General features: G+C 44.5%; 1 protein-coding gene across 1 annotated transcript in view; it reads left to right on the top strand.

Moving 5' to 3' along the window:
- Window positions 1-661: 661 nt before the first annotated feature.
- IRS1 (insulin receptor substrate 1) overlaps window positions 662-27492 on the top strand; it is a 56318-nt gene continuing 29487 nt past the window's right edge. The window contains exon 1 of the mRNA XM_080933205.1: window positions 662-5020. Coding sequence (XP_080789331.1) covers window positions 1310-4999 — 3690 coding nt within the window. The 5' untranslated portion in view covers window positions 662-1309 and the 3' untranslated portion in view covers window positions 5000-5020. The remainder of the gene's footprint in view (window positions 5021-27492) is intronic.

Below are 27492 nucleotides of genomic sequence, written 5' to 3'. Positions count from 1 at the left end.
TCCTGCGGGACCGGGGGGGGGGGGGAGGGCACCCCGGGGGGCGCGGGCATGGGAGGCGCAGCGCCCGGGGTTCTGCCGGCCACGCAGGGGCGCTGCCGGAGCGCTGCAGCAAAGGGCCAGCGCGGGCGCCTCTGCGGCACGGCCGGGGGGTGGAGAGGGGCGGGCGTGGGGCGGGCTCGGCCCGGAATGTAGAGCGAGCAGGGAGAGGGAGTGAGACCCGGGCTGGAGCCTCCCGGCGGCGGCCAGGCTGCAGAGCGCAGAGGCTCCGTCACGTGTTTTGCTCCTCTGGAGTGAGACGGCGGCGCGGTCTGAGAAGGGCCGGCGCGCGGTGCCAGCCGCCGCAGCCGCCGCTTGTTTTGGTTGGGGCTCTCGGCAACTCTCCGAGGAGGAGGAGGGAGGAGGGAGGAGGAGGAGAGAAGTAACTGCGGCGGCTGCGCCTCCAGAGGACCGGGCGTCTTCCCCATCTCTTCCCAAACCTCCTCCTCCCTCCCAACCCCCCGCCTCCCTCTCTCGTCCCCTCCCCTCCTCCCTTGCGGACTGGAGCTAGGGGCAGGGATGAGCCTGTCCCTCTGGACCGTCCCCTGCTCCCCCGGCTGCCCAGTAGCGTTGCGCGTGGAAAAGCCACTTTCCCCGCCCGCCGAGATGGGCTCGAGTGCGGGCTGCAGAGGACGCGTCCTCCGGCAGCAGCAGCAGCAGCAACAGCCGCAGCGCCGCGGTCTCTGCGATTGAGCTGGTATTTGGGCGGCTGGTGGCGGCGGGGACGGTTGGAGGGTGGGAGGAGGCAGAGGAGGAGGAGGAGAAGGAGGAGGAGGGAGAACCCCGTGCAACGTTGGGACTTGGCAGCCCGCCTCCCCCTGCCCAAGGATATTTAATTTGCCTCGGGAATCGCTACTTCCAGAGGGGAACTCGGGAGGGAAGGCGCGCGCGCCTGGAGGGCCAAGCGGGGACTCCTCGGGCTGTCGCTGCCTCCCTGCATCGGACTCAACCACGGGCGGCAAGGGATGCACCACAGCTCCTTCTCTGCTGCTGGGACTGGGGGAGACTTAGTCCTCGGAAGATTGCGGCTGCACTCACCCTAGACCCACTGCCTTTCCCTCTGGGCATGAAACGCCCTTAAACTCGGATCAGGCTATCTTCCTTGGCGCAGCTACCTCGTCCTTCGGCTGCCCCTCCCCAGCGCCAGGAACAGCGTGAATTTCGGAGTCAGGGTTTCTGCTCGCCTCCTCCAGCCCGGAGTGGATGTGCGGGGCCGCACTGAAAAGCCACCCCTCACCCAGTTTTTCGACACCTCCCTCTGCTCCGCAGCAGCATGGCGAGCCCTCCGGATACCGATGGCTTCTCAGACGTGCGCAAGGTGGGCTACCTGCGCAAACCCAAGAGTATGCATAAGCGCTTTTTCGTGCTGCGGGCGGCTAGCGAGACCGGGGGCCCGGCGCGCCTGGAGTATTATGAGAACGAGAAGAAGTGGCGGCACAAGTCGAGCGCCCCCAAACGCTCGATCCCCCTCGAGAGCTGTTTCAACATCAACAAGCGGGCTGACTCCAAGAACAAGCACCTGGTGGCTCTCTACACCCGAGACGAACACTTTGCCATTGCGGCCGATAGCGAGGCAGAGCAAGACAGCTGGTACCAGGCTCTTCTGCAGCTGCATAATCGGGCAAAGGCCCACCATGACGGGGTTGGAGGAGGCTGCGGTGGTAGCTGCAGCGGCAGCTCTGGCGTCGGAGAGGCAGGGGAGGACTTGAGCTATGACACGGGCCCTGGACCCGCGTTCAAGGAGGTCTGGCAGGTTATCCTGAAACCCAAGGGCCTGGGTCAGACAAAGAACCTGATTGGCATCTACCGCCTCTGCCTGACCAGCAAGACCATCAGCTTTGTGAAGCTAAACTCCGAAGCAGCCGCTGTGGTGCTGCAGCTGATGAACATCAGACGCTGTGGCCACTCAGAGAACTTCTTCTTCATCGAGGTGGGGCGTTCAGCTGTGACAGGGCCCGGCGAGTTCTGGATGCAAGTGGATGACTCCGTGGTGGCCCAGAACATGCATGAGACCATTCTAGAGGCCATGCGGGCCATGAGTGATGAGTTTCGCCCGCGCAGCAAAAGCCAGTCTTCATCCAGTTGCTCCAACCCCATCAGTGTTCCCCTGCGCAGGCACCATCTCAACAATCCTCCACCCAGCCAAGTGGGGCTGACTCGAAGATCTCGAACCGAGAGCATCACAGCCACCTCCCCTGCCAGTATGGTGGGTGGGAAACCAGGTTCCTTCCGGGTGCGTGCCTCCAGCGATGGTGAAGGCACCATGTCCCGTCCAGCATCAGTGGATGGCAGTCCTGTGAGCCCTAGCACCAACAGAACCCACGCCCATCGGCATCGAGGCAGCTCCAGGTTGCACCCCCCACTCAACCACAGCCGCTCCATCCCCATGCCTTCTTCGAGATGCTCACCCTCAGCCACCAGCCCAGTGAGTCTGTCATCCAGTAGTACCAGTGGCCATGGCTCCACTTCAGACTGTCTCTTTCCGAGGCGCTCTAGTGCTTCCGTGTCCGGTTCTCCTAGCGATGGCGGTTTCATCTCTTCTGATGAGTATGGGTCTAGTCCCTGCGATTTCCGAAGTTCCTTCCGCAGTGTTACCCCAGATTCCCTGGGCCACACCCCACCAGCCAGGGGTGAGGAGGAGCTGAGCAACTATATCTGCATGGGTGGCAAGGGAGCCTCCAGCTTGACAGCTCCCAATGGTCACTACATGTTGTCTAGGGGTGGCAACGGCCATCGCTACCTCCCAGGTGCTAACTTGGGGACAAGCCCAGCACTGACTGGAGATGAAGCCGCTGGTGCAGCAGATCTGGATAACCGGTTTAGAAAGAGAACTCACTCTGCAGGCACGTCCCCCACCATTTCCCATCAGAAGACCCCCTCACAGTCTTCAGTGGCTTCTATTGAAGAATATACAGAGATGATGCCCGCTGCTGCCTACCCACCAGGAGGTGGCAGTGGAGGCCGACTGCCAGGCTACCGGCATTCCGCCTTCGTGCCCACCCACTCCTATCCTGAAGAGGGTCTCGAGATGCACAACTTGGAACGTCGTGGGGGCCACCACCGTCCAGACACCACCACTGATGATGGCTACATGCCCATGTCTCCGGGGGTGGCTCCAGTGCCCAGCAACCGCAAAGGAAATGGGGACTATATGCCCATGAGCCCCAAAAGTGTATCTGCCCCACAGCAGATCATTAACCCCATCAGACGCCACCCACAGCGAGTGGACCCCAATGGCTACATGATGATGTCTCCCAGTGGCAGTTGCTCTCCTGACATTGGAGGTAGGTCCAGCAGCAGTGGCAGCATCAGTGCGGCCCCTTCTGGGAGCAGCTATGGGAAGCCATGGACAAATGGAGTAGGGGGGCACCATACCCATGCCCTTCCTCATGCCAAACCCCCTGTTGAGAGCGGTGGTGGTAAGCTTTTGCCTTGCACCGGTGACTACATGAACATGTCACCAGTGGGAGATTCCAACACCAGCAGCCCCTCAGAATGCTACTACGGCCCAGAAGATCCTCAGCACAAGTCAGTCCTCTCCTACTACTCATTACCAAGGTCCTTTAAGCACACCCAGCGTCCTGGGGAGCCAGAGGAGGGTGCCAGGCACCAGCATCTTCGCCTCTCTTCCAGCTCTGGACGCCTTCGCTATACCGCAACTGCCGAAGATTCCTCCTCTTCTACCAGCAGCGACAGCCTGGGTGGGGGTTACTGTGGGGCTCGGCCAGAGTCTAGCCTCACACACCCTCACCACCATGTCCTGCAGCCCCATCTGCCTCGAAAGGTGGACACAGCTGCACAGACCAATAGCCGCCTGGCTCGACCCACAAGGCTGTCCTTGGGGGATCCCAAGGCAAGCACCTTACCCCGGGTCCGAGAGCAACAGCAGCCGCAGCAGTCTTCCCTGCACCCCCCAGAGCCCAAAAGCCCGGGAGAATATGTGAACATTGAATTCGGGAGTGGCCAGCCTGGCTATTTAGCTGGCCCTGCAAGTTCCCGTAGCTCTCCGTCAGTTCGATGTCCACCCCAGCTCCACCCAGCTCCCAGAGAAGAGACTGGCTCGGAAGAATACATGAACATGGACTTGGGGCCAGGCCGGAGGGCAGTCTGGCAGGACAGTAGTGGAGTTGAGTTGGGCAGAGTAGGCCCTGCACCTCCAGGGGCTGCTGCCATTTGCAGGCCAACCCGTTCGGTGCCAAATAGCCGTGGTGACTACATGACCATGCAGATAGGTTGTCCTCGTCAAAGCTATGTGGATACCTCACCAGTGGCCCCTGTCAGCTATGCTGACATGCGGACAGGCATTGCTGCAGAGACGGTGAGCCTGCCTAGAGCCACGGGAACTGCTTCCCCTCCATCCTCCACAGCCTCTGCTTCTGTTTCACCCCAAGGAGCAGCTGAGCAGGCTGCTCACTCTTCCTTGCTGGGAGGCCCTCAGGGATCTGGGGGCATGAGTGCATTCACCAGGGTGAACCTCAGCCCCAACCATAACCAGAGTGCCAAAGTGATTCGTGCAGACACTCAAGGATGCCGGAGGAGGCATAGCTCTGAGACCTTCTCAGCACCTACTCGGGCTGGCAACACAGCGTCCTTTGGAGCAGGGGCTGCAGCAGGGGCCAGCGGTGGCGGCGGTGGCAGTGAGGATGTAAAACGCCACAGCTCTGCATCTTTTGAGAATGTGTGGCTGAGACCTGGGGATCTAGGGGGAGCCTCCAAGGAGTCGGCTCCAGTGTGTGGGGCTGCTGGGGGTTTGGAGAAGAGTCTTAACTATATAGACCTGGATTTGGCCAAGGACGTTAAGCAGCGCTCTCAGGACTGCCCCTCTCAACAGCAGTCCCTGCCGCCCCCTCCCCCTCGCCAGCCCTTAGGCAGCAATGAGGGCAGCTCCCCCAGACGCTCCAGTGAGGATTTAAGTACCTATGCCAGCATCAGCTTCCAGAAGCAGCCAGAGGACCGTCAGTAGCTTAACTGGACATCACAGCAGGTGCGTTTTATGGTGGCAAAGTCAGAAGACCAAAGTGCTTTTTACCACGGGTGCTTGAGTTCTTTTCTTTTCCCTCCTTCCCTCTCACTCCTTCTCTTCTCACAGTGTCCTTGGGGAGGATATGCTTTCAGGAGGTGGGGGTGGGTGGGTTAGGGTACACAGATGCTCACCTCACAGTGACACCTGGCAGACAGTCAAAGAAATGTGTTTGGAGCAGCCACAGAAGGGCTTCTGTATTTGTGAATTCCCAAGAGTAGTACTTTGCTGCAGCATTTTAAAACTTACATTCTATACAACGAGTTTTGAGGTTTGACGAGTTCCTCCTCTGGAATCATTCTCTTCATCTCGAAGTTTTCTTTTGACTAAATATTGAGGCCAGCCCCTCACAGGGACAGTTCTACCAAAAAATGCTTGCTAATACAGTGGCTAAAAAGCCCTTGTTTTGAGATCCTTTCTCAGATTCTGAAGGGCAAGCACGCGGAGTGGCTGTATGCACTTTTGTTTTGTGATTTCACAGTACCAAAGCAGTTGTAAACAGCAGCGACTTTTATTCAGGCTCTTTTAAAAAGATTTGCAAGAGCTCTTTAGGCCCAAGTATTTATAGAGAAATTCTTGCCTATCTCTGATCTCCAAAGAAAGTCATTGTGAGGCACATTTTCTTTTTGTTCTTGAACTAGGATTCATGAAATGTTTTTCACACACGAACCTACCATCTTGCAGGCTTGGCTACTTTTGTACAGCATATGCAATAAACACCATGCGCCTGGGACCCATTATGAGTTAAGAGTTATGGGAGTTCACCCCAGCTTGTCTGCCCTGTAGTTCCTTTTCTTGTACTAAGGCATCACACATACCATTTGGAGGCTACTGTGCATTTTTCTGTAATTTGTAAATCTGGCTTAACAAATTTTCTAGTAAAATGAACAGGCACTTGGTCAGGGAAAAGAGGGTGTTTGTTTTGGTGTGTGTTGAAAGATGGGGCAAACCTGTGTATTCTCCATTTGTAGGGTATTTGTTTTTGTTTAAATTTATGACTAGCTGCCTCAGAGATGTTGAAAGTTGGCTTTAGGTCATCTGTGGCTAAGGCTGTATTGGAAATGAGAAACATTTGTAATAGAAAGTTAGCCCTTCGCTCTGTGAGCCTATTTTCTGGTGGTCATTGTGGGTAGAAGAGAGGAGTGTCATTCTCAGATAATGTGATGAGTTGGCAAATCAGAACTTTCCAGAATTGGAAGCAGTTTATTCTGACAAACTGATTACCTCATGAATTTTATATATGCTTCACAGGAAAAGCACTGAAAAACATTTACTCTTCTTGGTAAGGCTCTTTGTAAGGAACTAATTTGGGCTTTTATCAATAGGGAATAATAATAAAGAACAGGAAGAATAATAAACTGATTCTGTGGTCAAAATGGTCCTGATTCTGCTTCCAGCAATGATCATTGTCTATGTTGTAGGAGCAAAGGGAGGCCCATGAACATTGAAACTCAAGTTTTATGTGAATGTTAAGAAAGCACCTACTTGATTTATTATTTATTTCAATATTTGCTTTCATCACTGGAACAGAGTTTTTTTTTTTTTTTTTTTTTTTAATTTTATCTTCTTTTTTAGTTGTATTGTTTGCCAGCATAAAATTCTTGGTTATTTCTAACATGTTGTTCTTGAGAACGTCTGCAAAACTTGCATTGTAAACTGCTTACTTCATAAAGTAGGGGGAACCTGAAGCAAACAGATCCAGTAAACCAGGCGGTAAAGGAAGAAAAGCACTTTCTCCCTTCATTCACTTTCTTACTTCCTATAAATTTTGTTTCACAAAATAGAATAAGCAGTGTTTTGTCTTTTGAAGAAATGAAATGACCAACAGAATCCTCATCGTTTTAAAAGGGGATTTAAATGAAAACCCTGCTTATGTGTGCGTGCGCGCACACACACACACACACCACAAAAGTCCTCCCCCTCCTAGAAATTTAATGCTCAGCTTCTTGACTTTCTTAGGGAAAACACTATTATGATCCCAAGAAGTCGATCGTATCTGTTACAGTGCTGGAATAGCAATAGACGATGCTTTGCCAAGTGCCAGGAGCGAACTTCTACGATGCGTATCTAAATTTTAAGTATGTGCTGTGTGCTCTAAGAGGAGAGTTACCTGGTGCTGTACACCCTCGGTTGTGCTTGCTTTTGCTAAGTTTAAAGGTTTTGTTTGCTAGTCAGTTATCAGAGGCTGAGCGGAATCAGATCTGCCAGTGGCAAACAACTTCTGCTCACAGTGAGTTATCAGTTAGCTATTTAACCTCTCCTGCGATTGCTGTCCTGCTACATCACCTGTCTTAGAAAACAAAAAACAAAAAACGGAAACAAGGTTAAAGGTATACAGGTCACACACAAACACACACACACACTCTCTCTCTCTCTCTCTTTCTCTCTCTCTCTCTCTCTCTCTCTCTCACACACACACACACACACACACACAGGCACGCGTGTGCTAGTGCTCTTTCTCTGAGCCCCTCTTTTTAAACATCCCAGTATGTTTACTTTGTTCCAATGTCAACTCAAGGAGAGCCATTTGTGAAGCATTTAGTTCCCTTGCACAGGATTTGACTGATGGAACAACAATCTTTTCTGTGTCTCTTTTCTCTGATTCATGTCAGGGTCACCTCTAACTTTGTTCTGAACTGCTAGATTGTGTTGTGGAAAGATTACTCCTTCCCCCCATTCCCTTTGTCCCCATCTCCTAGTGCATGGTCCTGGCATTAGTACAGTCATTGTGGCCTACTGTTTGGACTGGGTTAACCCAGAGCCCATAGTGGAAAACTAAAAGGACCCCCTGGGCCAGCATGCTGGTCTAAATACCTTTAACCAGCATTTGCCTTAGATTTGACTTTACTGTTGAAACTGAAGCTTGGCAGACAGAGCACACTTGCTGACACTGACTGGAGTCATCCCTCCGGGATCCTTTCCCCCCATCATCCTTTTGTTAAGAGCCCCGTAAAAAGAGAATTTTACCACTCCCTCCGTCCTTGTTCCTGTTTTTCCTTACTGCGACCTCCAGGATTCCAATCCTCCACAGATGACCCCCCCCCCCCATGCTCCCCGCCCCCTGGCCTTTGGAGCTGGCGCGGACCCGCGAGCCCTGGCACTTTCCCTTTTCCCGGGTCACCTCCGCTTCCTGCCAGCCCCCCTCTTTGCTTGGCTCTGGGCCCCCCTCTTCCAAGAGCCCTCCCGCCCTGGGTGGGAGAGACAGCGGCGAGGAGGCCCTCCAGGCTCCCGCCCCCGCCTGGCTCAGTCCTCGCGGGACACAGGGCCCCTTCCCAGGCCTCGAGGTTGGCCACAGCAGCCGAGCCTCCACCCCTCAGGCCGGCGGGCCGGACGCCGGATGCCGATTGGCTCCTGCAAGAGCCAATCAGCATGAGTGATGGCCGGGGCGAGGTCGGGGAGGTTGAGGCCTCGCTGGGAAAGCTCGCTCGCCCTTGTGGGTGCTGCGGAGCTCTTCCAGGTCGTTCTGCCCCCAAGTCTTAAGATGCGGTGCGGTCCATCTCTATTGCATCTCTGACAGACTCATAAGAATGAAAAAGACTACGCAGTGGGCTGACAGAGGCCGGAAACACCGCACTTCCTCTTCTTTTTAATTGAGAAAAAAAAAAAAAAAATCGGGCCGCGACCATGTGACATGCCCCATTTTGTTTTCCTTCTGTCTTTACTAGGGTTTACTACGACGCAGTTCCTTCATCTTCCCATCTCCCGTTTGCACGCTAGAGCTAGCGGCAGACAGCACGTGGTGTGGGATTGACAGGGCTGGGTCACGGCTTGTCACTTTTAAGTCTCTTGCTGTACGGGAGTAGAAGGAGACACAAGGTTGTTAAGGGGTCATTCGGAGAAAAACTCCTTTTCCTTGAAAGAGCCCAAGGCTCTTTCCAGTAACTAACAATATACACTTTATTGAGCACCTGCTGTTTACAAAGCACAGGAGCTGGATAAGATCAAGGAAAATTGATTCTCCCCGCCCCCTTGTGAGGGAACTCAGGAGTGTAGGATATTGTTTGCACATTGTGTCTTCTGAATCATTAGAAATGCTAGAAGACTATAGTGTGTTCCTTTACCAAGATTTTGAGAAAGAGTGGGTGTGGTTTTCAAACATTTGGTTTTGGTCAGTGACATCCCATCAGGGCAGTGTGGACTGGTTTTGAGGCTTGTTCTAATTGCACTGTTCCGTCATTAAAAAAAAAAAAAAAAAAAAAAAAAAAAAAGACATGTTATTGGTATAGGGAATGAAGAAGATACTAAAGAAACAAAGCAAGACATCTATAAAAGTGTTTTCTTCTCCTCCTACTCTCAAAAGTGTTTCTCAGCAGCCAGCATCTTTCTCAGACCGTTGTTGACTCGTAAGCCACAGGGTTAGTGTTTTTCTGAGATGCCCATGGAAAAAGCACAGGTTAAAAATATATATGTAAAGGACAGCTCCGGTGTGAAAAGATGAAGGTTTCTTGAGAGCAGCAGGAAAGAGTTACTGCAGCATCGAGTTTCTGCTTGTGTTTTTTAAACATACATTTCAATGTTGTAACCGCCTATTTGCCTACTTCTAATACTGCCTTACAGGAGAGAACTTGAGCTCTAAACCAGCATGCTGCCTTTTTTTTTTGTTTTAAATCTTTTTTTTTTCCAGTTTATCAAAATTCCTGGAAAATCACTTTGTGCTATCTTGAATGAGGTAATGGAAAATCCAAGCTGCTCCCGGGAGTGAGATCTTGAGTTCTAGCCTCGTGACCTTGATCGAGTCACTTAATTTCCCTGGGTCTGTTTCCTCATCAGTAACTGGAGAAGTTTGTTCCACATTGTTCTAACCTTCTTTGCAGCTCTAAACATAGGGATGTTTTGGAGCAAGTGACTGATACTTTTTAATGAGTCATCTGTACTGAGCGTGCTTCTTCAGAAGCAGTAGTTGGGTCCCTAGTAAAGTGCATTAGATGCCCTCATCTCTTCTTCTTTCTCCATTTCTCTTCTTACCTCCATGTTCCATCCTCTGTTGGGGCACACGGAGGCCTGGAAAGAAGGCTCTTTGACTTAGGATTGGTCTTTTGACCTTATTTGAAATGGGCATTTTCATGTTCTAACGGACTTTAAGGCAAAGTCTTCCCATTGTATTTACATGTTCGGAGCCGTCACCAGACAGGATCAGTCTCATTTAAAAATAAACTATCCCATGGGAATGCAAGTCGTCTGCAGTTTTCTGCTTTCTGAGGTCACCTGTCAGGAGCATCTCACTTTGCAGTGTAGGTCAGGCTGTAAGGAAATTGTGCAGCAGTTCCTCCGTTGAGAACCTCCCCCTTCTCCGAGGTAGTTATTTTATGTATGGTGTTTCTTATTTGTAGTATCAGACTTCTCCAGTGTGATACCCATCCAAGAGAGTGGACAGGAAACCTGTGAACCCCATCTGAGGGCCGAGGGCTGTTTTTCTATATGTTTTTTTTTTTGTTGTTGTTCAATTTAGTGCTTCCTTGTTAGATATATTAAAGAGTTTCTTTTTTTTTTTAAAAAATAGGCAAAATGTGTACTTTCCCAGGCCTTTAGAATTTAGAATGTGCTTAGAATTTTGGAGCGCTGAGCCAAGCTATTAATATATGTATTCTGTTGACCAACCCAATACCTTGGTTTTGGAGTTACCAATATATTCAGAGGTTCCCACACTATTCAGATCTCTACATGGGCTTCATATATCACTAAAATAATAGTCTGTATATTTTTTTTTATCTAAAACTATTTTCTATATTTCTACTATAGTCGGATTTTTTTCTTCTCTTTTGAAAATGTTATGTTTACAGCATGTTTAGAAAGCATACTCACAAGGAATTTTTAGCAAAACTCACATCTTAATGCTGTATACTATAATTCCAGTGTATCTTGGTCTAATGTGGAACTGTTTAGGGGGTGAATAGAAGGATATTTGAAGTCATAGGCTTATAAGTATCATCAGTTGGCATCTACAGAAATGGTACTGTTTTTCCCAATCTTAATTCACAGAAAAGGGGAGATGACCAAGGGGGTCAGGCTGAGTTCCTTGTCAGCCCCAGTGTAAGAGTTCTTTTCCATTTTGGTAAGATTCTTGCTATAGGTTCTGCTATCTCCTGTTTGTTAAAGTAAATCTGGTTAAATGCCATTTATATGTTTTCTGTGAGTCACTGATCTTTGGATAACAGGGTTTTAAAAGTAACGGGTTTATGTAGACAAGGCTGCACATCCCTTTCAGCCCCTATACTGTGTCTTCATTCCCGATGGCAGGTGAATGGAATACTCAGGTCAGAGGTTAACTTTATTATGTCAGTCTTCCCCAGAAAGGGATCTAGTGGTCTCATTTCTGTATCCCAAGTGCCCAGTTGCCTAAGCTGAGCTGCATTCGACGCTCCCTGGACCACTTCATGTTTTGATCTTGTCTCTTACAGTTCCGTGTTGTGTATGTATCCTCCTGGCCCATTGTTTGTTTGACCAAGTGTTCTCTGAAGCCAGGTCTCCGATCTACCCTGACATAATCAGGTCACGCTGCCATCAGTATTGTCTAGCCTTTAGAATTTTGAAGTAATCAAAGAGCTGTGATTTCACTGCAAATGCATGCCATGTAGCAAACAAATTATGTCTTGCATGGGAAGTTTTTACTCCTGCTTTCAGGAAAGATGGGGTATGTTCAGTTGTTTTAAAAATCAATGCAAAACAAAACAAAATAGCAACAACAACGAAACCAGCGGTGGGGCCAACCAAAGAGGTCTCAGTGAGTTGAAAAGATGCTTGCTGTCCAAGCCTGACAGATGACTTCTGTTTAAGAGCTGGAACCCACAGTGGTAGGAGAAAAATGACTTGTAAAATTATTTTCTGACCTCCACACATGCACTTGAACTCACAGACAGACACATACACACACAGAGACAGACAGACAGACACACACACACACACCATACATATACACAACAATAAGAAAACAACAAATTTACTACTAATAAAACATAGCTGGCACTTGCAGGCCATTAGAAGACTTGTATAACTCAATTGACACTCATCTTTTTTTCAAAGATCACTTCTCTGTTCATTCTTAACTTATTTGGGAGCCTCAGTCTATAAATACTCTTGCATTTCATGGGCTGTGGAGATAATCAAATCTTCAGCTGCTCTGTGTGTGTAGAAGAGTTTAATGTTGGGCATCTTCTTAAATGGCTCTCCATCTTATTACCTGAGACAGGGTGGAGTTCACTGAGTTAGCTAGAATAGCTGCTCAGCAAGCCCCAAGGATGCTCTGGCTCCCTAGCACAGGGATTCTAGGCTTGTCCAGCTTTTTTCTCAGAGCTCAAACGCAGATCTTCATTCTTGCATACAAGTGCATTTGTCAACTGAAGTATCTCACCAGCCCCAATAACCAGAAGATCTTTAACAACTCCAGTGTAGTCTTAAAATCTACCTATTTGCCAGTCTCATCATAAATTGTTTGCTATTGGCCAAATAGGCCCCTGACCACACCTGTTCTTTCTTCCTCTCTTCTTCCTCTGTAAACACCATTTGAGCACCAGCACATTACAAATTGTTCACCTTCTATTACTAGTGGGTGAGGCTGAACACATGGCTATAGAGAAGTCACTGGGAAGAAGAACCCTCCAAAGCAGTTACCACATTTCTTTTGACATAATTCATCTGGGACAATGAAAAGTTAAAATTCAGAACATATAATCCGTGTAAACAGCAATTTTCGTAACTCTGTAGGACCGAAGGGCTTTTTTAAAAAAGGCTTTAAGAGGGCTTTTTAAAACAATTGAAGTCACCGTGGCTTTCCTCCCTGGCAACAAAACAAGATGCTCAGTTATTTGGTGAGGTTGTTGAACCTGTCATTTGAAAGACTGGCCCATCTTCAGGCAGCCAGGAAGAAAACAAGTGACAAGTATCTTTGGTTTGGACCATTAGTCCAAATGAAGCAGGAAGGAGAGGGTCCAGCTGGAAATGAATAGAGCTTGGAGTGGGACCTGTTATTTGCTGATTGGCCTTAGGAAGCATGGAGACTGCAGAAGAAATTATAATTCTTTGTATCTTAGCTTTGTTATTAAGGGATTCCTCTCCTCCTTCAGGTAGGTTTAAGTGCTGTTTTGTTCTGTTTTGATTTCAGTCCTCAGGGACTGTGATCCTCTGAACTATGTTTGCTTCTGGTTGGGAATGCAATGTCCTTTGAGATTTTCAGCACTCTCTATTATTTTTAAATATGTGGTAGTTTCCCTGAGAAGCTAAAAGAGAACATATTTCCCAGATTTTATGAGGCATCTCTGAGTCTACTCATATGATTTGTTTGCTTGTTTTTAATCTCTAAAGTTTTTAAATACTAACATGAAAAGTGATATTTCATTGTGGTATTTTCATGTACATATATATACTTTGTTCTTACATATCTTCTTCTTGGGTTTTCCTTCTCCATCTTCCTGCCTGCCTCTTGTTGGTCTCCTACATCTTCCCAAGTAGTTCCCTGTTTACTTACATGTCACCTATATTTTATTATGTTCTTTCTCTTCTCAACTCTCTTTTCTTCCTCCTCTACTTTACCTTCCCCCCCAACACACACTTGGAGAAGGAGAAGGAAGGGAAAAAGAGGCAGTTGATTTTGTTTTTCTGTGTCTGGCTTGTTTCACTTAGCATAATGACCTCTAGTTCCATTATCTGTTGGTTTGGTGATGATAGATAGACATTGTGATGGTTCTCTTCTTTAGCTGTTGTAAACAGTGCAACATGAGTGTGTGAGTATCCCTGTGGTATATTGACTTGAGTTCTTTGGGTTTGTACCCAGGAGTAGTGTGGCTGGGTCATATAGAAGTACTATTTGTCGCTTTTGAGGCATGTCCAAAGTGACTTCCATAGTGCCTGTACCCATTTACATTCTCACTAGTACTATATACAGTATTTCCCTTTCTCCACATCCTCATTGACACTTGAGTCATTTGTTCTCCTTGTGGTAGCCATTTGGGCTGGCTGCGATGGAGTGTCAGTACAGTTTTTGTCTGTGTCTCTCTGATGGATAAAGGTGTTGCACATTGTTTCGAATATGCATTGGCCAGCTGTATTTCATTTGAGAACTCTATTCAGTTTATTGACCCATTTATTAATTGAATTTTTTTTGCTTTTAATTTTTCACATTTTTATATAGTCAGGATTAATTCCCTGTCTGTTTATAGTTGATTAGGTCCACCTCCTCTCATTTTAATAGGCTTTCTTTCCACTCTGATGTTTGTTCCCTTTGCTGTGAGTCACACTGATACTAAAACTGAGACGGACTGGAGAGATGCCTCTGCAGTTAAGAGCACTGCCTCCTCTTCCACAGGACCTGAGTTTAATTCCCAGCACCCACATGGTGACTTACAACCATCCATATCTCCAGTTTTAAGGGATCTGATGCCATTTTCTGGTCTCTGAGGGCACTGCATGCCTGTGGTGCAAACATGCATCCTGGCTAAACAACCATACACATTAAACTATACACTTCTCTTTAAAAGATATGTCATACATTTACATACTCTTTCATGCATTCTCTTTTTTCCTTCCTACCTGCTTCATCCACGCCTCTTTTAAATACCACTTGGTTTTGTTTATCTTCCAGAGTTGAACGATCTGTACAGACTCTTTTGAATTTTTAGGTACAGAAAGTTTCTAGAGATTGTGTTTAGTCTGGTAAAGATGAAAGACGTTGGTAAAGAAGCGGTCAGCTTCTCTGGTGTTGAGAAGAAAGGTCCCCAAGTTTCCCAAAACTAAAATTATCAATGTAATGTTATCACCGCTCTTTCTTTGATTACGTGTACTCATGCCCCTGCTGCTCCTTGGAGGGAATGGATTATAATTCTTCTCTGTGTAATGCTGTAGGACTAAGTATAAGGGTTTAGGATTCCAGTGGAGGCTTTCTGGGAATAAGGGATGGTATTTTTGAAAGCTGGAGAGCCCTGGTGCTTTTTATTGGAATCCTTTTCTCTCATCTCAGGTTCTGGGAGCAGTGTGCTTTAGACATACAACTGCACTCCCATGGTGGAATTCCTTTACCTCAGTGATGTTGTCTTACTCAGGATCTCCATGGGACCAGAGTGGAATGTGGAGTGTCTCTCCTGTCCCCAGTGATAAATTGCTCAAGCAGCTTCTAATTTGAACCGAAGTGAGACTTTATCTACTGTTCAAAATATACATACCTGACATCCGTCTTTCTTTTTTTCTTTTTTTTCTATTTTTTTTTTTCCTGATTGTGGTCCAGGACAATTTTGTTTGAAATGAGATGGCTTTTGTTACAAAAATAGGAACTTTTAAGAATATGAGAATGCACAAAATTTATTCAATGCTTATCCATGTTTGCTCACCTTTGGTGACATTTTTTCATAAAAATACGCTCATGGCAATTGTGTTCATTTTCTTTTAGTTGTAGGAATGAAAAGTCTTACGTGTGAAATTACATGTTTTCTTGGACATGATATATGTGCTGTTTAGCTTTTGGAGTAAAACAAACCATTCCAAAACCAGATTCATTAAAATATCACATATTTATTAAGTCTCAGTTCTGTGGGCTGCTGTTATTGGCTAGGATCTACTAGGCAGTTCTTTTGCCTGTCTGCCTGGGTTGTCTGAGGCGAGTTGGAAGTTGTCCTTCAAACGATGCTCCAGGTAGTGCTTCCTACCTAAAGGGTCATGTGCTCATCAGAGACTAGCCAGGACTACACCTGGTATTAGGTGGAGTTTGAAATCAAGGGAAGCAAAAGACTCTCTATCTGCCATGATATCACATTTGCTCCTGTTCTGTTTTCTAAAGCCTAAGTTGCACAGCCATATCTAACGTTTAAATTGTTCCTTTTGTGTCTGTATATCATGTATGTATGTGTGTGCACAATGTGTGCATGCATACATGTGTTTGCATGTTTGTGTGTGCAGTAGTATATCGAGGTCAGAGGACAGTCTCAAGTATTAGTACAGAAGTTTCTTGTTTGAGACACGGTCAGACAAGGTCTCCTTGTTGTCTTTAGCAGTGCATACCAGGCTAGCCAGCCTGTGAACTTCCTCTCTCACTCACCCTCCCATCCTGCTTCAGAAGAACAGGGTAGCTCTCAATATAGCCCAACCCAAAATTAGAAACGTATTTACAACGTATGAGATTTTTTTTGGTGGGGGCGGGGTGGGGGGACATGTTTGTACAGTTATAGCACATATACTTTGTAGATGAAAACTCGTGTCACATTGCAGACAGCCCCCAGGTGGCTGGCACAGGACCTAAAGTGTCACTGGAAGGAAACCTAAAGGCAGAGACCGACTTCCCCTCAATCCCTCCCCCCTTCCCTTTTCTAGTGGCTGACCTGCAGACTCATCTGGAAGCTGGATCATATGAGAACTGGCTGGGTAAAAGTCCAGGTTATATGGGGAGAGGTGGGAGGCAAGGGCTGGAAGGGACTTTTAAACACATTGGAAGAGTTTTCCTACCTGAGCCTAAATGCAGATCCTGGAAGTACAGAGGGTTTGTTGAGTCTCACCCAGGGCAAATACTTTCCTGAACACTGCCCAGCCCTCCCAACAGTCACTGTTTACATTTTTCTCTTACCAGAATCACAAATTCCTTAAAGATTCTTGAGGTCAGAGAACAAAACAAAACAGGATGTTGTATAAAATACATTTGATGGTGGAAGGGGGAGGTACCCTTAAAGTTTTATGTGCAGCTAGATGAACTGGTGTGATTTATGTTGTGATTTACTGCATCCCACCCATTCATCCCGCCCACCTGCCCCCTCCTTACCCCCCTTGCCCACCGACCCCACTCCCTCCCAATCCCAACATAGTTTGGAATCTCAGCTAAGTGATAACTCCCTTTCAAAGCAGGTCCCATTCCTCCTGCCTGCTTAGGCTAAGAAATATGTGTAAGTATCTTATCTTTAAAGAATGCATAATGAAATAATTGCTGAAGCTATTAACCTTGGAAATCACTGAGAATGTATTTAAAATCTCCTTTACCTAAACATCCCCATTTGGCTGTGAGTGTGTATGTGAGTGTGTGTGTGTGTGTGTGTGTGTGTGTGAAAGAGAGAGGGGGGAGGGAGAGTGAGTGTGTGTGTGCTTGTGTTTTGGGGTTGGGAAGAAAGTTAAGTTAGAAGGTTGCAACTAGAGTGTAATGAAAAGGTAGTATTCCTAAAACTAGGTCTTTAAAAAATATTTTGTAGCCTAAGCCTTTGGTCCCTCACAAGTCCCTACAAGGGACGACCTTCAGAAAGTGTACAGGCTTGTTGTCTCTCTGCCTTTGAACTGGGTGAAGAATGTGTCTCGAGATGGAAAAATGAATGGCTGGTGCTTTTAGCCTGCAGCGTGAAACTCACTGGAGGAATGTCTTTATGTTTTCAAAGCCTGCTTCCCACTCCAGTGTATTAGATGGGCACTTGAAAAGTGTCCTTGCATTGTCAAGCACACCACAAAAAAAAAAAAAAAAAAAAAAAAAAAAAAAAAAAAAAAAAAGCCACCAAATTTGAGTTCATTTACTGGCTCCTTTTAGGGGAACTTTTTAATCAATGTGCCTCCTTTATAAGAATAGAGCTTCATTTGGCTCCCTCTATACCCCACTAATAGGATTTACTGTTATTCATATATCAGGGATTTTCAGCCTTCCCATCCCCATGTGGTATATATATAATGACAGAGGTACTTAGAAAACATAATTGATCTAAAAAGTTCTGAATGAATTTCCAGCATAAATAAACTGTGTTTGTGAAATGTAAGTTAGAAAAACGATCCATTTAAATGATCGTAAGGGCAGAGTAATATTTTATGTTTCTGGCTCAGGCATCTCTAGCTCCAAACATTCTGTTGGAAAGATCTTTCTTTCTTGAGTTAAAACGACAAGTCTTATTCTTGTGTGGCTGCAGGCTCCGGGCTTCTTTTCTTACTAAATGTTGTGAGCTGTGTATGAGTGGGTTCCATTGTCCAAGTCAGTGCTCATAAAAACCCTTGTTAAATTGAAAACTTGTCATCAACAGTTCACAGAGGAGCCTTTGATCACAGAAGAAGAAGGAAGGGTTTAGGAAAATCCCCAATAGAAACCAATCATGTGGATATATTTAGAGACCCTAAGTCAAGACATTAAAAAAATTAAAATTAGATTTAGTAATATCTTATATATTAAATGTAGGCACAATTATGGTAGTTTTATGAACTGATATAGATGTGAAAATGTGGATAAATTTTTTTTACAAATCTCTCATTTTGAAATTGCAATGTATATTTTCTCCTGTGTGTGGAATATGTGCGTACATGTTTTTATGGTGTGTGTGTGTGTGTGTGTGTGTGTGTGTGTGTGTGTGTGTGTGTGGACTAGCTGGACAGTAAGCTCCAGGACCCCTCCCACTTCTGTCTTCTCAGTCCTGGGATTGTAGATACATTCTGCCTGATGGACTTTTTCAGGATGCTGGAGGTTCAAACACTTGGTTCCCATGCTTGTGTGAAAAACATTTAACAGACTGAACCATCTCCTCAGCCCCTGCTGTGTATCTTAGAGTCTTGGATAATTCTTCTATTTCCCAAACCATTCATTTGAAGATTGACAGAAGCTCCGCTGTGTTGTGACAAGATTTATTTCTCAGCTCCAACAGCAGTTCATCAGTTTGTCTTCTATTAATATAGTTCTTCTGATGTTAATTGTAGCTCACTGATCTAGGTCATAGCACAGTGTTGTTTTCTTTCACTGAGGTTTAAGAGAGATCAGAAGCCCTGGGAGTGGCACACATCCCATCACTCTGGAGAAAGAGGCAGGTGGATATCTGTGAGTTGGGTGCTACCTGGGTCTACACAGTCCCTGGGCAGCCAAGGGTACACAGTGAGACCCAGTCTCAGAACACAAACACCATAGAAAAATATCAAACACAGTGAAAAAAATTACTTTAAAAGTAATGGTTGTATCTTCTGTTTTTCAATTATCCAGTTTGTAATTCATAAACTTCTCATATGTCATTTTGCTTCATTCCTTTTGGGTATATGATTGCCAATTAGACCCTCGGGTAAAATATGTGGGGAGGGCTGGGCCAAGCTCTGAAATTTAAGTGAATCCATTTGGCAGTATGGCCAGTGTGAGCACCAAGTGGCTCTTCGGATTCAGGAAACTGATCCCAATGGCTAAGATCTGAAGCTTTCCACTTTTGTTCCCTAGAATTCGAGTCTGTGCTTTTGACATTCAGTGAGTAACATGTTCAAAGTAATACAAGTGTATTCTAGGCTCAATGGACTGCTGTTACAACAATTCTTTCATAAAACATTATTTGAGGGCTGAGTCTGGTGGTCCAAGCCCCAAATCCCAGCATTTGAGAGATAGAGGTGGGTGGATCTCTTTGAGTTCCAGACCAGCTTGACCAACATTGTGAGTTCTAGTCCAGCCAAGGCTATCTAGTGAGTCCCTACCTCAAAAAATGGCCAATAAATAACATCATTTGGCATCTTGGGTATGAAAACTAAAGGTGAGACCCAAGCAAATGTACCTGTCACTGAAAAAAAGGTTTTCTCTTTTTATATAAAGTCTCCAACTATGAAAGTCCTATCACATAACTTCATTGTCTTATTTTAAGCCGAGATTCAGTTCTGTTGCCACCTTGCAGGCCCTTGATTTATGCGAATTACTAAAGCTTAGAAATATTTTCCAACAGGTATGTATCAGTTATTAAGGGAGGTGGCGTCTCCACATAGCCACATTGTTGGTGAGTTTCAGATGCTTAGAGGAACAAGTTTGCCATTTGGTAGACCTGTTTGTTATACCTAGGTATGAAAGGAATGGAGGTTGAACTGTCTGTTTTAGACAACAGTATGGGAAACGCCCAGGTAGGTTATCATCTGTAAACTAGAGCCTACCTGTTGACCACAGAGATTTGCCTAATGTCGTTACTGTTGCCTGACACTAGATGAGTCTGGACATTGTCTTCAATATCTCTACTTGTTGCACATTAAACTTTTGTCTTTAGTGCACAGGAAATGAGAAGAACTTAGCTTTCAGAAGGTTGTATAGTGAGTGGTGGGGAATTTCTCAAATATCTCTAGGCCAGATAGGAAAGAATATTCTGGTTGATGACCACAATGAGGAGTGACTGAATTATTACTGCTTAAATTCTAAAAGTGCTTATGCCTGATGTGCATATGCCAAGTTCTCCTACAGCTTCTAGTCTTGAGAACAGTTCAAACAAAGGGGGTGAAAAGGGTCAGGTTTCCCCAGAGGACAACTGAGATGTACTAAGAGAAGGCACAAGGACTTCTGCTAACTTCCACAGACTGGAAGGGTTGACCAGATGACTAGTCTAAAGTTTCCTTATAAAATTTATGACTTCTTTTGCCTGTATAAAAGTAGGCTGTCACCTTCTGTGCTTCTAGTTTTATTTGCTATGATCAAGGCAGTCTTTAGATACCCAGATGAGAACAAGTCACAGCTCTCTAATGTCACAGAGATACTGAATAACGATATAGAATAAACACAAGTGAAATCTGTGTTTCTGCTTGAGAGGATTTGCCCAAGGTGAATGATCTGGAACAGGTGGCAGCTGGGGCCACCAGTGTGTATTAAACACGTGTGCATGGAGGTCATGAACCCTGGCCTGTGTTCCAGGGTTGGATGTTAGGAATTTTTCAAGAGGTATTAAGTTTTCTTTTAAGGATCATATTCAAAAGTGCTTATGCCTGTATATAGTGATCCTTTTCTGAAATTCTGTTGAAAAATATATCACATGAGAAAATTATTGAATACATTTTGCTTTTCTCCAGTGTATTCCTTACGAAAGTGGGAGGAAAGAATGTTTTGAAACTGATCTTATATAAGAAGATATTATTATATATTATATATGTATATAATTATTATATTACATATAAAGATCTTCAGGCATATCACCCTTAAATCTATACCTGGCTGGAGGAAATCATTCAGTTTTGAGATTATTATCTGCAGGAGTAATAAGTGCTATGCTGGGACATTTCTACTGAGATGACTTATTCTGATTTTGTTATTGGTAATGTGTGATATACCTGACATAAAAAAAATTAATTGGGGTCTTTAAGTTGTTTTTCAATCAGAAAGTTTCAACTCCTATGTTGTATGACAAAACATTTCTTGTGGGAGATGCAACACACGCTCCAGATATGACTGACCAATGAAAGTCCAGATACCAACAGAGTCTAACTTGTTGAAACAATGAGTTTTATTGGGCTTACTTACAGGAGTATGGGTGAGGGATTGCTTACAGGAACAGAAATGACTCAAAGACAGCTGCATCAACAAAGCCCACCCTACCATAAGTGACAGCTCACAACAGCTGGAAACCCAGAGCACACTGCACAGCCTGTAGGCAGCTCAACAGGTTAGAGAGTGTCCTTTCCAAGAGATTCTGATCTAAATCTCTTTGAGGCAGTCCAGATGGTTTCTTCTTCTTCCAGGCAGCTGGTCTGTATTCAAGGACCTTCTCTGCAGCTCAACTTTTTTTCCATCTGCAGGGAACCTTTCAGCATTTACTTTTTTACCTAGAAGGGAGGGGCCTAGTGAATCTGATCAGTTTCAGGGACTTCCTAAAGCTATTTTGACTTGTTTACTTTGGTGTTTAAAGAGCTACCCTATGGGATAGAATGTTTCAATCTCAAAGGAAACTTCTACTACATTTTATTGTTAGCACAACTGTTGTTAGCCCAAATTCCTCTGAGAAGCAACTTTACCAACTAGAAATCCACATCGTGTATACTGTGGTTTATGTTTATTCTCATAAATTCCCTTTCCCCCTCAATTCCAAGTTACCCAGGTTAGCTCTCACCCTGCCCCCTTCCTGAAGCATGGCCATTTCATGCATTTGCAACACATCTAGAGTCTTTTGTCATGTTCTGAATTCTATCCTAAGATCACTAACCTCACAAATGGTGTATTTAAATCTGCATACATTTGGGTTTTCTCTTTATGCCATAAAGTACTATGGGTTTTGCAAAATGCTTAACATTTTATGTTCAGTCTTAGAACTGTCACACAGAATACCTTAGTTTAAAAAAAATTCCCTTAATTAACATTGAAGTGTTCCTAATCTAATAGCCACCACAAATCTGTGTATTATTTCTATGCTATGAGAACTGTTTTGGTGTGTTACTTTATCAAACTGACTTCTTTACTTAGCTATATGCATCAAAGATTCATCTGCATCCTTACATGGCTTAGATGTACCTTTTGGTTTTATTGATAATTAAAACCCTCTGTGTCTACACTAAAGGTTGTGTGGCCAGTCCATTTCTGACATGTCTCTTTTTATATGTGTTGGAAAACCCTGGAGAGGCCCCAGTTTCCCCTTCATTTTAGTCATCTCTAGTTTTCAGTCATGACTTTCGTTAACCCAGTGGTTGTGTCTGAAACCTATGTCATATTTTTCATGTCCAGAATTGTCCAGTGTTCTGTAGTACTGTGCTGTTGACCATCCAGGGACCATCCGAGCTGGAGATTGCTTCCCATTTCCCTATTTCTCCTAACTTTAGTATGTTCTGTGTCAGTGTTATCTGTTCACTAACAGCAGAGCTTTATAGATTATGTGCCATTTTAGGGCCACTGTGATTCTCAGGGACCCAAAGTAAAAATCCTACACCTTTGGGTAAGATGTGGTTGAAGAGGATGGAGAAGGGTAAGAAAGGGAGTCATAGTGTGTACTGAAAAAATGTACTGAAAATCCCAAGCCATTTGTGTGTGCTCTAGTGCAATTCCACGTACTCCCTCTTTCCTCTTTGAAAACACAGACTCTCTCTGAAGACCATTTCTCTCTGAAATGATTTCAGATTGCTCTGCAATTATAGCAATAAAATTTTTGACATAGTAGATCATAAAAACTATAGTTGGCATCTCTTACAACTGTGTGTGTGTGAGTGAGAGAAGAGGGGAGTGTTTTGTACAATTTAAACTTGGATTACACACGCAGTTCTTCACACACAGTCCCTTATGATCAGTTTTGTACTTGTTGACTGGACAACTTAATTTTAATAGCCAACCCAGAGGTTTGATTTTACCTAACAGCCCTTTCACTAAAATGAATCACTTTGTCAAAGTTGTTTTTCGTGGACTGGACATCTTATGGTCCTTTGTAAGTTATATGTCCAAAATAGGAATATATATCTCCTAATGGCTTGTACTTCAAAGGTTCCAGAAATAGTCCACATGGGCCCATAGGTCATTAGCTGCAAGCCTTTGTGGTATCCTGTATAGCCTTGATGTCACTGCTTGGCTGTGCACATTCCATAGTCATCAAAGTCTACAGGGAACTCTGTGACTGGGTGAGTGGAAAGTGTGCCCAGTGCTCATGAGTGCATAGGCTAGGCTATTTATGAAACAACCTCAGCGAACAGCTGAGGATCAGAAGATGCGGTTTGGAAGAATGTCCTAACTGTGGGGTTCTGTTGTGGAAAATAAAACAAAACAAAAGCACAGATAAGAACACATAAAACAGGATGCAGTGGTAACTTATTGCTTCCTGTTTTGTTGATAAGGATACTTAGAGCAGCTTAAGTCTACAGGTCTGCTTTCCCAATCCAAGGGTTCTTGTAATAGTCTTCTGTAAGAGGATTAGAAATTAAAAAAAAAAGTGTTTGTAAAGGGAAAAGAGAATTTACCTGCATATTTTTGAAGCTCCCCCCCATTTCCTATGACTCATTGTTCTTTTTCAGCTAGGTGAGAAACCGATTAATGCTCTCTTATTCCCGACTGTGTATTGTGACTGGAGTGTACTGAATGACCGATTGCATATAGATCTCAAATGCGGTACCTGGTGATGGTTATAGCTTAGTGAACCCAGTGATAGAATTAAATTAGTATGGTCAGAAAAGGAAGTGGTGTAGATTTTTTTCTTGTCCCTGCCCCCTCGGGGGACCTGTCATTCTCTGACCTAATTTTCTGGTTCATAAAATTGGAGGAAGTTATATTTCCCAACCCATCTTCCAGTGTTGTCTTGAGGACCAAAGGGAAGAGTGAGTGAGTGCATGTTTGTAAATTGCAAATTGCCCATGGAGGTTGAGGCTTGCATGTACCCCCAACTCCCTTTCACCTTCAGATCACAAGAGTTTGGTTATGTTGTTTCCTTAGAGATATTTTTCAAATTGAGCCAGTTCCCTGATTTCTTGGCTGGTGGTGGTGTGTATGGTGGTTGAGTGTGTGAGGAGATACATTAGTGTTGACTCTGCAGCTCAGATATTTATTTCGTGGAATGAGCATGTTGTGCTTTTACTTTCTAGGAAGCTGGGTTGCCTTCATTAGACTGGCATAGTTAAAAACACATTCTACATATCAGCTCAATTATTCTATAAACTATAACTATGCGTTAGGGCTAAAGACTGAAACATGTTTATTAAACTTAAAAAGAGGTATGTATACATTCTGTAGTACCTGTGGTTTTAATTGCATACTAAATATGGAAGATAAAACGAGCACAGCATAGTACTGAGCATTCTTTCTTCTACAAAATACTTTTGGATAAAAGATCTCCTGTTACAAGCAGGGCAGATAGGAAGACCATCCTGAAGAGAAGGATAAAAGAAATGCCATCGTTCACCTACTGACTGAGCAAGTGAGATCAGCTCTTCCATGTTGGCTGTCGAATCTAAATTTACATGTCCCAACAACAGGACCTGAGGGGAACAAGAGCTAGCCAATGCCTTTATAGCAATTTCATGCTCACTGTTAGAGGATGCCAGAGAGTGATGGCCGTGTTGTTTGTAATTTGAAGGTGTGCCCTGTTTTTTAACAAGAAGGGTATGCATTTATGTGCAGTTGCATCCTTGGTCCAGTCTGTGTTTGTCAACCTCAGAGATCTCTGGAAAGATGCTGAGAGTGGTCGGCACAAGTGTTGAGGGTGTCAGAGCGGGGCTCCCTTCTCTGAACTCAAGGGTTTGCTATTAGCCAGTCATCCGCCAGCTCCCTCTGCTTATTTGTGTCTCAACGTCACTTCTGATGACACCACTAGATGCAAAAAGGCAAAAGAAAACAGAAAACCAGTGAGTACCAAGGAGGTACACTGATAAATGTGGGGCTCATACAACAGGTGTTTGGGTTAAATAGAGTTGGTGAGTGATGTTTCATTTTCTAACGGCCATGTTTAGAACTCATTTTTCTTTCTTTCCAAAGTGGGCTCTAAAAATAGTTGACTGTGTCTCTTAAATTTATTTTGAAAAACACTATAGCTAAAAGTGCCCTTAGAGGTAATAGAAATATCCCTATTAACCAACGGACTCAGGGTCAGAGATGGTAAGAAATTTGCTCAAGATGGTGAAGTCATCTCATGGTAGAATTAGAGAACATCTGCATGTCAGGTGCTAGCTTCATATTCCATCCCATGCTCTCTGTGCTTGTATGTGATATTTTGTCTCTTTCATAACTCTGCATTCATGCTGCATATTCATAAGTATGTGGCCAATGACTATGTATTACAGAATTGCGTGTTTGTGCATTTGTTCTCATATATGCTTATAATGCCAGCCACCATTTTGGGTGCAGGCACATTGCTGGGAAAAAGAGTGTTGTTTATGCATTAAGACCAGCACTCTGTAGGAAGGAGAATATTGAGTTCAAGGCTGACCTGGGCTAAACTGCAAGACCTTGTCTTGAAAGCAAAACAAAAGAACTTGTTGTCTGCCCTTCTGGAGTGTATGTTCTAATGGAAGAAACAGCTAATAAACTGGCAAAAAAAATTTTTTTTGGTTCTTGTTTTCTTTTGTTTTTGGATAGTGAGGGCTACTTAGTCAAAACAAAGGCAGAAGAGTTTATGGTCAAAATGCACAATCTTACAAATTTGTCAGAGAAGCTTAAAGGACCACACTCAAATTTATTATTATTATGGTGGTTATTATTTATGTTTATTCACTAGTGTGTGCATGTGTGTGTTTGTATGTACATGCACTCATGTGCCCATGACACATGTTCAGAAGCCAGAGGACAACCTGTAAGAGTTATTTATTTCCTTCTACCCCATCGTTTCTGCGGGTCAAACACAGGTCATCAGGGTTGCTGACGAGTCCCTTTTACTTGCTGATCCATTTGACAGCTCTTTTAATTATTATTATCATTTTAAATTTAGTTTTAAATTGATGTTTTTCAAGTTTCTTCTGGAAACTTTTACCAAGTAAGATGCCATTCAAATACAAGGCTGGAAAAAAAATGACAGTTCATTAGAATAATTAAAGGAATTAAAAGGTAGCATGCTAAAGGATGTTTCTCTTTTGTACATAGAGTTCTTGATTATTAGTTTTACCTACCAGTAATTTGGGAGCACTGGTAATTATCTGTTGATGACTTAGCCAATTTTAAGTATGATCTTTTAAAACTGCATTTATGGTTCATAGGACTTCATTAGTGTTCTTCTTTCCCCTCGGTCTCTTCGTTTTCCCTTCTGGGAGATGAATGAATTTCATGGCCCCTCCACTGCTTATGCAGAGAGGTGAACCTGTGATGTTATATTCTGTAGTATTTGAAAGGCTAGACCCTATATAGCAGTTGGGAAGTCCACGGTTGGGGCTTCCTCATTAAGATTAATGTAATTAGTTCTCAGTGAAGAGTCTGGGTTCAATCAAAAAATGTTGAAGTTTTGATTCCATCTGATCACAATTGATTGTTAATATACAAGTTTCTTGGAGTCTTGATACAACATTATCTGACAGAGAAGTCTATTTTCCTTCCTGGTCCCACAGACAGGATAGTTTTGCTAAATTACTTCATTACCATAGTGACAGGTCATGATAGGTCCATAAGCAACTGGTTGTCAAATGAAAGTTGTTTCTAAGACTCCTTTGAATGTCTTAAGAAAGTGAAGATGGCATTACCTACATGTCTAGGTCTTCCATACATGTCATGATTAGCTGTAATGACAGGCTCTGTGTTCTCATAGAGTACTAGAGGCTTATGTTACTTTTGGTTAATCTTCTATAGGGTTAGTTGCTCATGAAGACAATTGTTCTTGGTTCGGCTTTATTTTCCATTTTGGTCACTGAGTGACTGAACTTGCACTGTCCTGAATTCAGGGTCCAGATACAGCATTACAGTGACTCTACTTGGCAAGGCAAGGGTAATGGACTCACTTGCAATCAGTTTTGGTGTCTGTCACAGCTCTTTTCTGATTGTGCCCAGAGGACAGCCATTATTAGCAAGCAGTGCTTTAAGTGGGAACCCTCATAGAGTGACTTGATGCTAAGCTGTCATGTTGAAGTTATCAGATTTTGTTACCAGTCGTTTCTCATTGTATATACCTATGTACGCACCTATAGAATCCAGAGGTTGACCTTATGCACCCTTTTTCTGTTGTTTTCCACCCTGTCTTTTTGTTTGTTTGTTTGTTTGTTTCATTGTTTTTTGAGACAGTGTCTGGATCTCACAGATTCAGCTGGTTGACCAGTGAGCCCATGGTGTCTTACTATTTTCCCCTCTTAGCTCTGGGATTGTAGGTCCATCCCATCATGCCTCACTTATTCCATAGGTGCTGGGG

This window comes from Micromys minutus (assembly GCF_963924665.1).
Source record: "Micromys minutus genome assembly, chromosome: 19".
Taxonomy (NCBI): domain Eukaryota; kingdom Metazoa; phylum Chordata; class Mammalia; order Rodentia; family Muridae; genus Micromys; species Micromys minutus.
Note: the sequence above shows the minus strand (reverse complement) of the source record. Positions and strands in the feature narration are given on the sequence as shown.